This window comes from Lipotes vexillifer, unplaced genomic scaffold, assembly GCF_000442215.2.
Source record: "Lipotes vexillifer unplaced genomic scaffold, Lipotes_vexillifer_v1.1 scaffold23, whole genome shotgun sequence".
NCBI lineage: Eukaryota > Metazoa > Chordata > Mammalia > Artiodactyla > Lipotidae > Lipotes > Lipotes vexillifer.
In genome coordinates this window covers 2,629,436-2,647,395 of record NW_006796283.1, presented here as the reverse complement: position 1 = coordinate 2,647,395, position 17,960 = coordinate 2,629,436, and the positions used below count along the sequence as shown (strand labels likewise).

At 60.6% G+C, this 17,960-nt stretch overlaps 1 protein-coding gene across 1 annotated transcript in view; it reads left to right on the top strand.

The window, feature by feature from the left end:
- SLC7A5 (solute carrier family 7 member 5) overlaps positions 1-17,960 on the top strand; it is a 30,755-nt gene that overhangs the window by 523 nt on the left and 12,272 nt on the right. Inside the window, exons 2-3 of the mRNA XM_007468468.1 lie at positions 5-35; positions 14,253-14,378. Of these exons, the coding sequence (XP_007468530.1) occupies positions 5-35; positions 14,253-14,378 (157 nt within the window). The remainder of the gene's footprint in view (positions 1-4; positions 36-14,252; positions 14,379-17,960) is intronic.

Here is a 17,960-nt window from a genome sequence, read left to right as displayed (position 1 = left end):
GGAGGCCGCCAAGCTCGTGGCCTGCCTCTGCGTGCGTGAGTATCGGCCCCGGGGCCCCGGGACCCCGGCGGGCGGGCGGGTGGGGGGCGCGGAGCCGAGGCCGCCGCGCGCCCGCGTCCCGGGCCCCTCCCCGCACTCCTGGACCATCCCCACATCCCGCGGCCCCGGGCTGACCCCGCAGTTTTAGACTGAGGGCATTAGCCCCAGGACCCACGTGCGTTTCATTCATTCGTTTCCTCACCGCCTTGGGAATTCTGCAGACAGCAGGGTCCCCGCCTTGAGTCTCAGGCCGGAACTAGCCTTTCCACTTAGTCCATCCAGAGCTCTTGGAGCTGAAGCAATATCCTTACTTTCTTGCAAGACACCCACGTGGAGTGCTTGAAAAGCCAATACCTGTCTGTTTGAGTTCCCAAAGGAAACTCTTTTTCAAGAGAGAAATCGTAGTTTAAAAAGAAAAATACCAAAAAAAACCGCACACCTCATTCAAACCAGTTAATCAGGAAAGGCTGACTCATACAAAACCAAATAGTAATAAGATTCTGTGTGGGCAGTGAATGAGTTGCTCGTGTAGGCAGCAGTGTTGAGTCCCCTGAAGGTTGCCTAGTGAGTTGTAAAAGATAGGTGCTTGGCTGAAACTTAAATGTGTGCAGGGTGTCTTTGGGGTCCCAAGCTGTGCTGAAATACAGCCATTGGGTACAGTCCAAATGTTGGTGGATAAGGCCCCAGTATGTTGGTGGAGGAGGTCCTGGTACGTTGGTGGGCTGTTTTCTGGTGGGATTTCAGGGGAAAAAAAAATCATTTGTATCAAAAGCCACGCAATTTTCTTTGCTCTGTGGCTGCTGCAGTTTTACGCCTACCCCTTGGCAAACATCTAAGGAGACTTGCAAGATGGAAGTGTCCTGCTTTCAGTGCTGCCACCTGATTTGAGGCTCTGTCTGCACCTTGACGGTACACAGAAGTGCAGAGCTAACAGGGCTGGTTTGTGGTTTCTGTCCGAGCCCCAAGACTCAGGGGACTGTGCTATCCCTAGGAGCGGCTTCTGACCAGCAGTACATGCAGATGCTGTTGGGATTCTGAGCCTGGGGACCAGCTTCCCGCATAAGCTCACTGCGTGGTGGTGGTAGTGTTGAGGGGCTTTCAGAACTCTGAGGCACGCTCTGGGAAGTGGTGACCCCAGGAGACCTGACACCCTGACAGAGCAACTACGCTGGTGGGGGGGGGGCGTTTTGCCTTTTGGGGGAGTCTCAGCGATGAGGATCGCAGCTTATAAAAACTTTTGGTCCAGGAGCTTCCCTGGTGGCGCAGTGGTGGGGAGTCCGCCTGCCGATGCAGGGGACACGGGTTCGTGCCCCGGTCCGGGAAGATCCCACATGCCGCGGAGCGGCTAGGCCCATGAGCCATGGCCACTGAGCCTGTGCGGCCGGAGCTTGTGCTCCGCAACGGGAGAGGCCACAACAGTGAGAGGCCCGTGTACAGCAAAAAAAAACAACTTTTGGTCCAAGTTTAGGAATAATCACAGCAACAGTCGATCTGCCTGAGGACAGGGGAAACTGTGGTTTCTGGTGGGCTTCTCAGATGATGCTTTGGGCTGAGTAAGGAAAAGCCCCAATTAAAGAATTTTAATTGTGCGATTTTCATCATTGCTAGATCTTATTTAATGTTTCGGCCCAGGACGTAATGACACGATACTGCCTTTAAAGGGCCCACTTTCTAGTCTTGGAAAATGGATCCCTTACTTTCTTAAACTTTTGGGTTTAAGCAGGTAAAGGCTCGGGTTGGATTCTGGAGGGGCTGTGGTGGGTACACCCTCACCAGGACTCCAGTCACCAGCGTGGAGGGTCACGTGAACAGCACCCCTTTGGGTGTGAGCTAGCGTGACGTTCGTCATGTGTCCATCAGCCATTCTCAGCTCTTTTCCTCTGAACCACCCATGTGAGTGTGGTGTGTGTGTGTGTTTGTTGCTTTTTCTGATGGAAAGGAGGTTTTCAGTAACAAAAAGGGATACGTTGTCTGCAGGAGTGAGCGCTAGTCTAGAGTCTGCTGTGTCTAGAGGGGGACGTGGGCCTGTCCGAGGCTGGCGGAACTCGGAGCCGCGGGCCCGGGCTGCTCTCACGGGCACAGAGAAAGGTAATGGCCATGCAGGGAGGGGGCCTGCTCTTCGGGGTGTCTGAGAAGGCAGCAAGAAGCCACAGAAAGTTTCTTGAGTGGTGTTCGATTATCGCACACAGGCTGGGTTCTAGAACTTCTAGAGAGGAGAAAGGGCCCCCTGCATCGCCTGCTTCATGAGCCCCCTCCCCGCAGGGGGCACGTGCACCCCTGGCCCAGCAGCCCGTGCTGGTGCTAACCCCGGGGCCTGCTCTTTGAACAGTGGATCATGGGATCCGGAGCCACGTTCTTCTCGCTTTTGCTAGTTGATCGTTCCTGTCCCCTGGTCTCGCCCCAGGACAGCCCCTTTCTGCTTATTGTGACTCAGTTTGGCTTTGGTGCTTAGAATGATCCCACTGACAGTATAAACGGCGGGGAGCGGAGGAGTCCATGTTCTGGTAGGTCTGACGAAATGGGGCCTCTCATGGCGGGGCCCTGGTGTTTCCATGTTTTTAGCGGGTCACGAAGGTGAGAGAGGGACACGGGCTCCGTAAGTCTTTGCCGATGGCCCCGGGAGTTCGGTTTGCTCGGGTTATTTATCACTTAGCGAAAACTTGGTAGCGTTAGTTTGAGATTCAGATGACACTGGGTTTTATCTTTGCGACAGAAGAGAGGTGAGGTTCTCGCCTGGCCGGGTTTTCGTCTGCAATTTCTCTAGCCTTCCTGGCCTCCTCTCTCTGTGATGGGTCCAGTGGGATCTGGAAAGGCTGGACGAGGCATACACAGAGAGGAGCTGCCCAGGGCACGTACTTGGGAGCCACTGTGGTTCAGAAACAGCTGCGACCTGAGTCCTTTGTCTCGCGGAGAAGGTCCTAAGAGAAGGGTCCGGGCAGGCTCCCGTCTCCCTCTGCTGGACGGGGGCCTTTCTGAGTTGTCGTGGTCACTCCTGCCCAGGACACGGAGGTCAGGGAAGTGGCTGCAGACCTGGTCGCCCGCCCTCCTCCCTCCCTCTCCCTCTGGGGGGGCGGCCCCCCGGCCCCCATTGTCAGGCACGTCATCCATCCTTCGTCCTTCTTGGCGAAGCCAGCAGGCCCGCTGGCGGCCTAGAGGGGCCTCTGCGTCCCCTCCCGGCTTGGTGGCCCTTGGTGTGGCCTGGAAAGCGCTTCCTTCCTGCCTTGTCGCCGGGGACAGCCAAGGCTCCCCTAGAGCGAGCTGCCCCCCGCCACTGTCACCCTTACTCGGGAAACCTGCGTGGAGTGGGGGCAGGGGGTCCTCAGCTGTTGTTCCTCTAGGGACCCGTGACCTGAGATATTTTCCACTGGTGTCGGGTTCTGATTTGAGAAATTCACGGGACCTCCTAGCCTCAGTTTCCGCATCTGTGACATGGGGGTTCGTGGTGGGTGTTTGTGAGGAGCCTCGGCCACTGCGTGTCTAACGAGCATGGCACCCAGGGACCCCGGTCACACGGCGGCTGTGATTGTTCTCAGCAGTGCCCTCCTGCGGGCGTTCGCCCTTGACCTCTTGAGCCGCCCTGCAGACTGCTCTCTCCTGTATTAGCAGAAAGAAGGAAGGAAAGCCTGGGAGAGGAGGAGGGAGGCCAGCGTCGCCCTGTCGGGGGCCGAGCTGAGCTGCCCATCGCACAGGCCGCACCGGCACCGCGGCCCTGCCGGGGGCGGGTGGGGCGGCCCCGCCCAGGGCTGGGGCACAGCTGTCCCCCCGCAGGGGAGGGTGCAGGTGAGGCAGGGGTTTGGTGGCTGGGGGTGAGCCGTGGCCAGCTGGCTCCAGGCCAAGTTGGTCTGTTGGGGTCATGAGCCGAAGGGGGTGGGGGGTGGCAGCACACCCTCTCCCCCAGGCTTCCCGGCGTGTCCACCGCTGTGTCCCCGGGCCTCAACCCAGACCTGTCACAGCGAGGCCGGCACACAGCCCGAGGCCGGCTCAGGGTGTCTGGACGCCTGCCAGCCGCCCGGCCTGAACCCCTCGCCACGTGAAGCAGAGGCTTCTGGGTGTTTCCAAGGAGCTGGCAACCCCAGAATCGCGAGCTGTGAGCTGAGTGTAGACGACAGCATGGTAATTAGCCCTGAAATCCGACTTCCTGGGCCAGACATGAAAGCGCTCCGGCTCGAGTCACGGGGCGTGGCGGGAACTTGACAGAGCGCATGACTGAGGGAGGGCATTTCTGACCCTTTTCCCCTGGGTCACGGACCCCTTTGATGATGCATGGAATGTGCAGACCTTGCTCAGAGGCGTCCACCCTGCTCGTTCACCCCAGGCTCACGGGGAGAGCTTCCCAGAACCCCGGGGCCCTGTCCAGGTTGGGAGCCTCCCCCCGCCCCCCAAGAGCGCTGCCCCCGTCACGGCATAAACGGCCCAGCCTTTGAAATCAGTGTCATCACCCCCACTTTACAGCCAGGGAGACTGCGGTGCGGTGGGCGGGAGCCGGGCCTGTGTCGCCCTTCCCCTCCGGGGCTGCCTCTGTCATCCGGCGTGGGGACATGGCCGTGTCCGTGCTGGGGGTATCAGGCGTCCGGGACAGTGTCGGTCGCCATGTCCAGGCGCCAGGTCGTCAGGGGCACACACTAGCGGATCTGAGGTGTGTGTGTGTCCTGCCCCCACACTGTGGGGAGTCGGACCCCTTATAGGGAACCATCTAGAAAAACCTCCATCTTCCTCTCAGAACTTTGCAAATGAGCTTCCAGGGCAGGGTGGCTAACAGCTGCCCCATGGGTTCCGTCTGCCCAGTGGCCACGGACCCTGTCCCATGCCCATGCTGGCCTCCAGTTCCTGTCCCCTCCTTCGGTCACTCACAGCAGGTGCCGGGGACCGGGGGGGCACGTGATTCCACACCCCCAGTCAGTCAGGGTAAACTTCCTGGGCCCTTGTCTGGATTACTGGCTGGGGGAGCTGCCCAGAGCACGCCTGTCCCCACCAACGGGCCTTGTCCTATCCTCTCCCTACAGCAGGACCACTGCCCAGTCCAGCAGCTTCTTGGCTCGATGGTTGGGGTCCCCTGTACATCCTGGCAGGAGTTCCCCACGCAGCTCTTTCCTCAGTCCTGGCAGGATCCTGATTTCTTGCTTGGGAGTGTGGGTTGGCCGGGCAGCCGGAGGGAGGGGTGTGGTTTTACCCCCAGGCCGGTCCCGTCCAGACCTGCCTTCAGGCAGGGGCGTTCTCTGGGCTGTGCCACCCTCCCCCAGTGGGATGTGCCTGCTCTGTGAAGCCTCCAGCATGATGCAGGGAACCCAATCTGCCCTCTGAGTCACCGTGACCTTGGCTGCTGGCTGACAGCCTGATCGTCTGTGAGTCGCCCGCCCCGAGTGTAGCCAGTACAGAACCGAGGCCTCTGCCCAGAGACGTGGGCCCATGGCCCACTGTAATCCCGTGGCCCCCTAGCGCTTTGTCCCTGTCTATGTGAGCTGCCCAAGGCCGGTACAAGATTCAGCCCTCGGCATGGACGCTGGCTGCAGGGCTGTGTCCTCACCTGGTCCCCTTCTAGGGCACCCTGTCAGCCTGAGTCAGCTGGCAGGCCTGCGAGGGCCCTGGCTCCGGCTCTCCGGCTGCGTGACCCGGGGCCTGGGTGCTGGGCCTCGCGGGGCCTGTGTTTCAGAGCCTGGAGCACGGAGGGGTGATCATGTTGTGCCTGCAGAGAGCGTGTGATTTGCCGGCCCATCACGGCAAGGGTCTGGTGTTGGAGGGACTGTCCAGGAACGCAGCACGACAGAGCAGGTGTGCCTGGCACAGCGGCAGGTGGAGGGGCCCTGGCTGGGCACCCCACACAGCAGCAGCCACGTGTTACCAGCCATAGTGTCAGACCCCTTCAGAGCTGAGGGAAAGGACAAGGCGGGGGTGGGGTGAGGGCGGCCTGTTCCAGGAGGGGCTGACAGCTCGGGCTGAGGGGCCGGGTTCAAGGGTCTGGGTGGGGAGGGAAGGTCACCAGAGTCCAGTTATGAGCACTTATTTCTGGGTCAGGGGGTTGGGGGCCAGCTCACCTGCTGAGGCACAGAGGGTCGTTGAGGGTCCATGTCTGGCCTCATCCCAGGTGACCAGGCGTTGCCCTCTGGCCATGTGGGGAGGGACTCTCAGCCCGGGCTGTTGTCCAGGGTCGTAGGGTTCTGAAGTCAGCCCTGCCCCCCCCGCCCCACCCCCACCGCGACAGCCTGCTTCTCTGACCCCCACCCAGCCGTCCCCTCCCCTCCAAGGGTAGATGTGTGTTTGTGGTGGGTGGGGCCCTGTGGGACTTGCTCTGGTTGGTGGGTCTCTTCCCTAGCTGCACCTTGGACCACATGGTCGGAGGACTGACACCCAGGCCCTCCCAGGCAGAGCCAGGTCTGTAATAGTGCATACAGTGTGTGCTGGGGGAGCGGGGGGTGGAGCCTGTCATGGGCAGCTGGGGTTGAAGACCCCAGTCGAGTGGCCAGAACATGGGAGTGGGACTTAGGAGGCCTGGGCGTCTTCACCCCACTCCCCTGTGTGACTTCCAGCACGTCGGACAACCTCTCTGAGCTCCACTGACCCCAACTAGCAAATGAGGGGGCTGGGTGGATGCTGCAGTGTCTCAGGTGCTGCAGCAGGTTTGGGTGGGGGGGGGGATTCCAGACCACAGAGGTGCGAGCCAGGGATGGAGACTAACCACGGACTCCCCTGCACACACAGCCTCAGCCGTCCTCAGCACGTCTTCATCTGGCAGGCGTGCCAGTCAGCATGTCTGCATGTTAAAACGCACCTGTGGGGCCAGCACAGTATTCCTATTTAGCTGATGAGGAAACAGAGGCTCAGACCCGCTGAGTAACCTGCCCAAGGTCACACAGCACGTTAGAAATCAGGGCCAACTTGGAGCGGGGCTCCCTCCTATGGATCCTGGCTGTCCTTGGGGCTGGGGTTGGAGGTGGGGGGACCTTTGGGAACCTCTGTATTCTGCAGGGCTCTGCTTCAGAAGAACCCAAAAAAGTGAGACTTGCGGGGTTTCTGCTAACTTCAGGGCTCGGGTGTCAGCAGATCTCAGAGTGAACTGAATCTACCTTTTTCTGGTGTGTTTTGTTTATTATTTTAAATTTTAAATTTATTTATTTTTGTTTTTGGTTGTGTTTGGGTCTTCGTTGCTGCTCAGGGGCTACTGTTCGTTGCGGTGCACGGGCTTCTCATTGCAGTGGCTTCTCTTGTTGTGGAGCACGGGCTCTAGGCGCGTGGGCTTCAGAAGGTGCGGCACGTGGGCTCCCAGTAATTGCGGCACGTGGGCTCAGTAGTTGTGGCTCGCAGGCTCTAGAGCACAGCCTCAGTAGTTGTGGTGCACGGGCTTTGTTGCTCCATGGCATGAGGGATCTTCCCAGACTAGGGATCGAACCCATGTTCCCTGCCTTGGCAGGCAGACTCCCAACCACTGCGCCTCCAGGGAAGTCCTGGTGTGTTTTGAAATGAAGTGTCAGCCCTGTTCCTGATGCGTGCTGAGACCCCCACCACCCAGCAAGGGGTGCTCTGTGGCCAGGCGTCACCCAGCCCCAGTTAAAAATGGAAAACGTGAAACACGTTCCAGGGCTGGTCGCATTTGAAAATGTGACTCAGCCTGTTAGCAATTCCTTTTGCAGGAACTCAGTGGCTCGACAAGGGTGGGGGTGTTGGAGGGGCATCGTCCCAACTGGACTGAGGTGTCGTGTCTGTTGGCTCCTGTGGCCGCTGCCTCTCTCCGCGGAGATCAGACACTGGAATTGGAGCCCTTGGTCCCACCTGAGCAGCCCCTACCCCTGAGAATTCCTTCATTTTCTTTCAGTTTTCCAGACTCTCTGGAGGCTCCGATCTCGAGTGGCCGGTGGTGGGGTCCTGGGTGGGTCAGGAGCCGGACTGTCACCCTGAGCGGGCTCTGTATTTGAGCGCGCCTGGAAGCGAGGTCGGCCTTCTCAGGTGTTTGGGGTACAGTTGGGTCCTGTGCGTGCGCTCTCTTAGAGCCAGTAAAGGTGAATTACATGTCGTGAAGTCACCCACTGGTTCTCCCTGAACTGTCAGAAATGCAGGTTCTCGGGCCTGCCCAGTCAGACGCTCTGGGTTGCGGGGACCTGTTTTACGAGGTCCTCGGGGATTCTGATACGTTCCGGGATCAGGGGGAGACCTATCTGTTATTAGGATACAGCAGAGTTAGGGCAGGAGGGGAAGGTGCTGGGCTGTGGAGGCACAGGCCATCGTGGGGGCCGGGCCTGGGGTGGAGGGGGCTGTCACCAAGCCCAGTGGATATCTGGGTGTCCAGGACCAGAGTGGAGGCCCCGATGCACCAAGCACCCACTGTGAACCCTGGGTCCCCGTGTGCTGGGCGGTTTTGGACAGTAGAGAAGGCAGGACAAGAGCGCCAGAGCGACTGGATGCTTTGTCGGTGGTCACCCCCGCTGCTGGCCACTCTCCCAGCCACCTGGGCCACGCAAGCCCAGGGTTTCACTGGCCACAGTCGAGGAGCCTCGGCCCGCCTGCAGCCGGGGCTCCGGGTCCAGGTGCCCAGCGAGTGCTGCTGTTTGGCGGGTAGAGGCTCCGGACGGCAGGTGGGCTGGCTGCCTGGGCCCAGGGCTCGTCCGGCCTCAGTCACAGTAGTCAGCTACTGCTGCTCTCTGGCCCCGCGACAGCTGCTGCCCTGAGAGACCGGGCTGGCCCGGCTTCCTGCAACACGCCCAGCCTGCCAGCCACTTCCTCTCCTGTCTTGGGGGCCGCCGGGGACCTGCCAGCAGACCTGCGGGTAAAACGGTGCTCCTCTGCCTGGCATCTTGGCCCCTCCCACCTGTGTGGGGTGGCAGTTACTGCTGGGCCTCAGACTGTCTTTGCCTCAAGTATTGGCCCTTTTTATTAAGTGTCGTAAAGCCACGTACAGAAAGCACCTTTTTCAGAGACTCATTTGAGGACGCCACTGGCGGCTTAGTAGGACTCACTTGGTAGTGAGGTTCTAGGCTCTGGGGCTCTGACCCGTGGACCCTGCATGAAACCCAAGCGAGACCTGCACTCCCCTTTCCATCCTGGAGGGGGACGGTCCCTACAGACACTGGGCTGGGGACAAGGGAGGGTCCACGGCTGCGGCCCCATCAGAGACATGGGGACAGTAGATGGGTTTTCTGATGAGTGGGGGGCCAGCCAGTCCCCAGATGCTTTGGTTTCAGATGGTTCTGTTGGCCTCGGTCATGCCCTTGTCTGGTGGGTGAGGGTGAGGGTGAGGGGACCCCCGGGAGTGCTGAGGACGCTGAATGATGGAGAGCGTGCAGCAGGTGCTCATACTTCGCCCTCGTTGCCAGGATTGTTGAAGGTTATTGTTACTGGCATACACAAAATCCAGGGGCAGCCCTGGTCACTGGGCCTGATAAATCCCATCAGGGTGTTACCCTCTGTCAGAGAGGGAAATGGATTTGGGTGTGTGTTTTTTTTGTTTTTTTTTAACTTTTTTTATTTTTTATTTTTTATTTTTTTTATTTTTTTTCTTTTCTTGCGTTATGCGGGCCTCTCACTGTTGTGGCCTCTCCCATTTGCGGAGCACAGGCTCCGGACGGGCAGGCTCAGCGGCCATGGCTCACGGGCCCAGCCGCTCCGCGGCATGTGGGATCCTCCCGAAACGGGGCACGAACCCGCGTCTCCTGCATCGGCAGGCGGACTCTCAAGCACTGCGCCACCAGGGAAGCCCTTTAACTTTTTTTAACTTAAAATTTTTTTAATTTTATTTTCGAGTATAGTTGATTAACAATGTTGTGTTAGTTTCAGGTGTGCAGCAAAGTGATTCAGTTATACATATACACGTATCTATTCTTTTTCAAATTTTTTTCCCATTTAGGTTGTTACAGAATATTGAGCAGAGGGACTTCCCTGGTGGTCCAGTGGTTAAGACTCCGCGCTTCCACTGCAGGGGGTGCGGGTTCGGGGAACTAAGTTTTGGGTGTGTTTTTTGTATTTTGTTTTGTTTTGTATTGGTGTTTTAAAATGAAAACAGGCCCCCTTGCATTTCAAGCTCTCCTTTGCGAGTGAGACAGCCAGCCGGCTGCGCAGCATGTACCAGGGGGCCGGGAGGCTGGCCCGCAGTGGCTGACAGCTGACAGCAGCCTATGTGTGAAAAGTTGTCATTGGGAGGTGGACCCTGGGGCCTGGAGAGTGAGATAACCGGTCAGGCCTGGGTGAGAGGTCACGCCAGGCGAGGCTGGGCAGGAGCCTTTGGGAACTGCTCAGATAAACGCCCTCCCAGAGACTGGTGGCACCCGTCCCATTTGTACGCTGGTAGGCGGAGCAGTGGCAGCTCCCCGCCGGCCACCCTGTGCTCAGGGTCTGGGAGGGTCCCGGAGGCGCTACCCAAGGGGGGTCCTGAGAAGTAACAGATGGGGGAGCTGCCATGCATCCCCGAGCCCGTGGGCCAGCCCCTGTCCTCGGCCTGGGTGGCCCCCTGGGCACGTGTGGCCCCTGCGGTCTGCAGACAGAACTCTGAACTCAAGCCACCTGGTCGTCCAGGCCGCAGCTGGAGTTGGCGCTCATGGCCCGGCTCTAAGTGTGACCAGCTGTCCCCAGGGCCATGGGGTGAGAGCAGCCCAGGAGGCCAGCCAAGGGGTTCTCCCTCCCCCACTGGGCAGCACTTGCTGCTGTCTCGGTCACGAGGATGGGGTACGGGTGGAGCCCCTGGGGTGGGGGGGGTGGACCAGGGTGCGAGTGCGAGTTCGTGGGTTGGAACGGTGACTTTGCAGAGGGTGGCGGGCCCTCGAGCACAGCCCCGGGGCCCCCGGCTCATTTGTGAGGTTGAGCTGGGGCGCCCCTGCAGGCCAGCTAGGTGGCCGTGTCACAGCCCTGAAGGGCGGGCTTCCCGCTTGGCCTGTGGCACCAGCCGCCCGGCCCCGCCTGCTCCCGCCTTCTGCACACAGCCCACTGCTGCTCCTCTCCGGAGGCCGCTGGGCTCTATCTCCCCGGCCCCAGCTGTTGCGGGGTGCTTATCTGGGGGTGCTGGCACGGGGAACCCCGAGGGGGCCGGCTGCCAGCCGGGGTGCCCTCCTGCCAGTGTGCTGGCCTCACCCAGCAGCCCGCCTGCGGGTGCGCTGGGGTAGACTGTCCTCCCCCTGCCACGCAGCGCAGATGGGGGTTCTGCCGGGAGTAGTGGTAGTGGCAGCAGCAGACCCTGTGTGACACCCGGAGCCTCTCGTGTCCCTGTCACCCCCCTCCATCCTGCGGGTGTGGAAGCTGAGGCTCTGAAGAGTCAGGCACCTTGTCCAGGTGACGGGGCCTAAAACCAGTGTAGCCGAGGGGCAAATCCAGCCTCCCAGACAGCCTCCCAGCGCTGCTTTCCTTAAGGCTAAGAGACACGGGTCCTAGTGAATCCCCTTATTTACTTTAGATTCTATTTCACTTCAGAGTTTTTTAGAAAGGACACTAGGGAGGATAATAAAGCGTTTGTTTACTCATCAGCTGAAGTCAGTGGACGTTAAAGTTTCATCATATGTTTCAGTTTTTCTTTCTATAAAAGAAATGAATATTACAAAGTCCACTTTGTTCTGGGATCCAGCCCATGCCCCTCCCTACTGCAGACGGCTAGCCCGGCCTTGCCTGTCCACTCTCTGACACGGAGCTGAGCTCAAGGAACAATACCCTCTGTCCACAGGGGCTCGGACACCTGCCGGGTGGGCTCCGCTCTGCACAGGCAGGGTGGCACCCTGTGTTCCTGAAGGGGAGGGCCTTGGGTCAGTAGAGGAGGGGCCCTGGGCCTCGGTCCGTCCCGCCCCCGTGACCACCGCAGGGGGATGGCCCGGGGGCTGGGGCTCTGGGCCAGCCACACCCCCTTCCTGGATCCTCCAGGTCCTTATCTGTGAGGTGGGGAGAGATGCCCCTGCTCCCCTTGGGGTGCACACCCCAAATGGGGTACGTCAAACCAGGCGAGTCGTGCAGCGGTAACAGTGAGGGCAGCTGGGCAGGGCTGGCGCAGGAAGAGCCACCTCCCCGTGTGTGGCTTGGCCACGGCTCTCCCCACTTCCTGCCTGGTATGAATTGAGGAGTGTGATGCAATCTGTCAGCCTCTTGGCGCATCTGGAAGGGAAGGCCTCAGGGCTGTCACATTCCCCATAATGTGCGACTGTCCCGGAAAAGCTCCCTCCCTGCCTTACTGTGCACAGGCGCCCTGGGGCCAGTGGTGGGAAAGAACCTGGGTTGCCCTCCAAGGCCCCCTCACCCTGGGTCCCAGCCATGTGGCAGGTCACACCAGCCTGGATACCCAGGAGAAGGGAATTCTGCTGTTCAACCTCCTCCCCCGCCCCCACCCCCGACCTGGCGGTGGGAGATCAGACGGGCCTCAGAGATCTGGGTCTGCCCCTAGCACCGTGTACAGGGGTCCTCTCTGAGCCTCTGTTTCCTCTTCTGTGCTGGGAATGGCAGTGCTGATGTACTTAATACGGGACAGCTGTCTCTGCATTGGTCCCGAGGGCCCGAACTGAGAGTGTGTCCACCCCAGAGCCACACGGCGAAGGTCACTGGTCCTGTTTGTCCCTTGCACACGTCGGCCCCCTCATCTGAGCCCGGGCTCAGCTCCTGCTGCTGGAGATGGCTTCAGTGCTGTGACACGGATACTTTGTCCCCCCGTTCTCACAGCCTCGTGTAAGCGCCACCACCCTGAGGCAGCTCATTTTACCACGAGCCTCTGACAGGTGCAGACTCGGCCAGGGTCCCCACGAGTGAGGGCTATGCCAGGTCCATCTGTGACAGCTCTTTGCCTTCATATCTGGTCTGGGAACATCTGAGGGTTTCAGTTTAGGGGTAGCAGCCAAAAGCAACTGGTTTTGAAAGTTTTCAACCTGAACTTCCTGAGGGCGTAGCAAACAGTCTTGGTCAGCCGCTGCATCGGCCAGGCTTAGAGCAGCAAAGAGAAAGTGATGGGGCGGGTGGTATTTGGGTATCAGTTAATTTCTGGAAGAGCTAAGCGTGGGTGGGGTGGAGTGTGGGCCCCCGGTCCTAACCAGAGCTCAGGAGGCCATTTCCTGTTTTTCTCACACCTGAACTGTCAGGTCTCATCTAGTTAATTAGCGTGGATTTATTTCCTTGTGGCCTTTCCCTCACATTGTAAAAGTAACACATAATTGATTTAGCTGGGGGAGGAAGCCACGTGGCATCTGCCAGCCCGGGCTTGGTTCTGTCTGGAGCAGAAGTCCGGTCCAGACTTTCTCACCCACCGCAGCCCTTGGGAAAAGCCGGTGTGTGCGGGGCATGGTGGACAGACGCCTTTCCCTTGGGTCCAGGCTGTGCTGGTTAATGTTCGACCGCCAGCCTGCCGAGAATAAAAGGCCCCATTTGCGCCCTGGCCATCTCCCTGGGTAGCTGGCGTCAGCAGTGGCGTGGGCACTGGAGCGCTGGCCTCACGGCGTGCGTGTTTCCACGTGCAACTTGGCCGAGAGGTAGGAACCACTGAGTAGGAAGGCATGGGTGTTGAGTGTTGGTTTGTTGCCTTTGTTTTAATCTAATTTTGTCTTGTGGTGAGTTTGCAGAGTGGCTGCTGGCGAGGTCCCTGAACACTAAGTGCTGCCTCCACCTCTGCTCAGGACTTGGAGGGTCTCCCTGGGGTCCCAGGCAGGGCCTGCGTGTGTCGGCGCATTTGGGGAGCCTGGCTTAGCTGCCCGCCCCGCCGTGTCTCCTCTCCCTCCCCGTGGTGGTGACTGGCATGGAGTTTGGGTCTTTAGTATCTGCTGTGACACCAGCCGCAGAGTTCGTGCTCGTTTGCTCTTCTCACCACTGGGAGCCTGGGCTGTGCATCTCCTTCAGCCCCCGTGGACCACCCCCCCGGGCTTGTCAGGCTGATGCTGCACCCCCTGTGCCCCTGTGGGATCCTACGAGGACCCTCTGAAGAGAGGGTTCCCACCTTGAGAAGTTTGGGTGCCTGTGGGAGGGCCTGACACTTGTGCTAAAGTGTCAGGTGGGAGCAGAAAGGTGACTGAGCACCCCCCCCACCCCGAGATGGCAGTTTCTGCGTTCAACCTGCTCTGAGCACAGCGCTGTCCTCGAGGGCTCCTGCAGGAGGGACTCAGGTGGCGGTGAGGTGTTGAAATTCATTCATTAGGACAAAAAGGCCTTTTTGGCAGCCTGGGGGGCACCTGGGCTCACAGCTGTCTCTCAGCCTGTGAACTCAGGGCTGGGGTTCTCCCCGCCGGCCCCTCTGCCCGCGTTTCCGTGGGACTCACTCGCTGCCCCTTTCTCCACAGTACTGCTCACGGCCGTCAACTGTTACAGCGTGAAGGCCGCCACCCGCGTCCAAGACGTCTTCGCCGCGGCCAAACTCCTGGCGCTGGCCTTGATCATCCTACTCGGCTTCATCCAGATCGGGAAGGGTGAGTGCAGCCCCTGGGGTCTCCCAGCTGTCCCGGGAGGCCCTGCTGAGCCTGGGGGCGTGTGGGGGGAGGGGGAGGGGTCCCCGTCTCTGAGGGCCCGGCCCCAGATCCACCGCCTTAGCTGACGGGTGTCACTGGAGTCGGCGCGTCACGCGGTCCCGGGAGGAGCACTGACACTGAGTTAGGCGGGCTGCATGTCACCTGGCGGGTCGTCCGTCCCAGAGCAGCAGGAGAAACAGGTCCGCCACGCAGAGGCCGCTGTCCTGCCCACACAGGGTGGGCCTTGGTGGTGACCGGGGTGGGCGGTGGTTCGTGGGGAGAGCTTGGCGACGCGCCTCCTGCATTAGCAGCACGGCCGAGAGGTGCTATTGCCAGTGCTGCTGGATCTTCCACACGGGTATGTGCCCCCAGCCCCCAGCAGGGTCCCCGTGCCCTGTGGATGGCCGCCCGCCATGCCGACCCCTCCCATGATGGGCGCCGATGCAGTGGCGTTTGGTGGCAGTGTGTCTTCCCGCTGGGCCGCATTCTCGTGAATGTGCCGCAAAGTTTATGCCGTGGGCAGGTGGAGTCTCCCCGTTTCTGGCTACTGAGAGGGATGCTGTCGGGAACATTCTCGAGGGTGTCTCTTGGTGAACGGAGGTACTGGCTTCTCCAGGACGGCTGGATGGCAGGCCCACGCTAGCCTTGTGCGTGGCTGCCACAGATCTGTGGTCTCGTAGGGGCTGAGGTCACCGTGACGACACAGAGCAGCAGCACCACCACCACCCCCGTAGCCCCGTGTGTCGGGGAGCGGGGAGACCAGCCTCTGTGTCCCCTGGCTTCCTGGAACCTCAGGTTCCAGCATCTTCCTAAAGACAAGACTTTGTCTGGAGGACCCTGGCCGGGCTGGGTTCCAGGTACCAGGAGTGCTGACGGGAGCACTAAGGGAGCTGAGGGACTTCCTGCCCTTGAGAGCTTATGGGTGGAAACCAGTGGGTAGGAGGAAAAATCCATCCTGCGCCCACCAGACGGTCTAGCTGGGGAGCACGTCCATGTCATTTGAAGAGGACTTGCTGGTGAACGTTTTGCTTGGCTGGTGTGATTAGATACAGGCTGGTGAAGAATGTAGGGGGGCCGGAGTTTTGTAAAAACAAATTTCAGCAGGGATAGCAAAGCGCCTTTGTTCAGCTTGAATACATAACGTGTTTATAATTCTACTGCCATCGAAAACGTCCTCCCCCCAAAGCCATTCCTTTCTGAACCTGGGAGGCAGTGCAGTGTCTGCAGAATTCCTGTCCGCTGGTTTCCCTCCCGGATGGATGCCCTCCCTTGTAGAGGACACTTTGTGAAAACAACCCTTTGCCCACGAGAGTCGCCTGACTTACCCCTTGGGCGGCTGCCCCAAGGATCCCATGCGGAATGTTGGCGGAAGAGCCGGGACCCCTTGGGCAGGGGCTCAGCGTGATGGTGCCCAGATTGGCCGCGAGCCACGGTGCATCTGGAGGACATGACCTGCATCTCGCAGACCGGCCCACGCGCCGTCTCTGTCCTTTACCAGTGCCTGGCCCCACCTGGCCTGCCTGGCGCCCAGAGGGGCCTGGGGGCTGCAGAAGGGGCTGGGGCGTGGGGCCCGGCAGGTCCAGGTTCCCGGCCTCTGTTCCAGGCCTCGTCCTCGTCGCCAGTGAGACTCGTGGGCAGTCCTGCCCGCCTTCCTGTCCTCCTTCACCAGAACTTTCTGAGGCCCCGGGTGTGGCTCTGTGCTGAGACCCAGTTGAGGACTCGGCCCTGCCGTCCAGGGCTCGCGCTGTGTCTGGCGTGCGGACATCAAACATGTGCACAGGAGACTCGCAGACAGGCAGGCAGGGCTCGGCCCCAATCAGGAAGGCCCTTCTGAGGGCCAGAGGGATGGCTGGATGAAGGCTCAGAGTTGGTGTGACCGGGGCTGGCTCTGCAGGGCCCCGGAGGGGCTCAGGTGGCCCGGAGGCCGGGGGAGTCATGCATGTGGGGCCTGGCACCACGCGAGGCCTCTGGATTTTCCCCCAGCCTTCTCAGGAGGGGGGCACTGAAATCAGGCCGGCATTTCAGATCCCAGTGGCCATGAAGTGTGGGTGGGGGAGGCTTGGCCAGGGGCGGCCACAGAGAGAAGCAGGCCCAGCACGTGGTGTGGAGGGGGTGCCCCGAGGACCAGGGCTGAGTGACAACGGTGGACAGAGGGCACTTTGTGCCCGCTTTTGTTGTTTTACTTCTGTCTGTCAGCCCTTTACCTACAACACCCAGCAGGCCCACGGCCCAAGGTCAGGCCATTCCAAGACCGGAGGGTAGGAGTGGGGAAGGCTTGTCCCTTGAGCCCCGGCCCCTCCTGGAGGACACACAATGGGACCGTTGTGGTTTTGCGCGGCTGTGCCCTCCGGTGGGCGGGCCCCCGGCGTCTCCTGGAGCAGTTGGAGCAGCTGGTGTCACCCTGCAGGTTAAGGGTGCCCCCGGGGGAGCTCACGGGAGGGGGAACCGACAGGCCCGGCCCCGGGCTCTGGCCTCCATGCAGTTCCTGCGAGATCACCTGGCGCTGAGACGTAGGCCCCCGTGTCCAGGAGACCAGGGCGTGGAGACTCCTGGCCCCTGTGCTGATCATCTGTGTCCGGGCACTGCCATGGAGTGACCTAGGGCAGGGGTGGCAGGGGTCCACCTGGGCCGAAGGGGGTCCTGGCAGTGGGGAGGCCCCGGTGGAGCTGTGAAGGCCAGCGTGCCCCAAGGGCTGGGACTCGGTCGGGAGTCACTTGACAGTGTGTGTTTTAGTTCTGAGGTTAGTGGGCCCCCAGGGCACAGAGCAGTGGTGGCCCAACCCTGCCCGGCTTGTAGCAGGGTCGGGGTCCAGTCATGACCCCACAAGGCCTGTGACGATGGGCACTGTGTGCGGGGACGAGAGCTCCCTCGAGGGACGGCCCACCCTGCGTCCTGTCCCAGGGTGGTGTCCAGAGCTGGTGGGGAAGGCCCTGGGCAGCCCAGCCAGGTGGCCAGAGCCCCGGGGGGCAGGGAGGAGACCCTCGTCCTGGGAGGGTCTGGGTCTCAGCAGGGCCCTTCGCTTGCTAGAGGCTTGGTGTCCTCATGTGTGAAGCGGCCACAGTAGCCACAGCGGCCCCAGGCCTTGGTGGCCGCCTGAAACTGTCTTCAGGGTGTGGGCAGGCAGCTCGGGCGGCCTGTGAGCCTGGCTGTTGTCCGCACAGGGAGGGGAGACATTTCGGGGGTTCCCGGGCTCCGCCTCCCCTAGTGCAGGACTTAGGGGCCCTGTGATGGAGGCCATCTCAGAGGGGCTCAGGGTCATGCTGGGACCACAGGGTGCTGTAACGGGGGCCACGTGGCTGGGGTTCAGTTCTCCCCATGGTCACCTGTGCCCCAGGAGACAGGCGGGGCCAAGGGGAAGGGTGGGCCGGTCTGCTCCTCACCCAATGCCCAGAGCAGCAGGTCGCGTGGCAGACATGGGCACCCCTCGGCCACCGCAGGAGGGCTTGGATGCGGTGACTCTTTCCTCTGGGTGCTCTGGGTTTTTTTTTTGTTTTTTGTTTTGTTTTTTTTTTGCGGTACGCGGGCCTCTCACTGCTGTGGCCT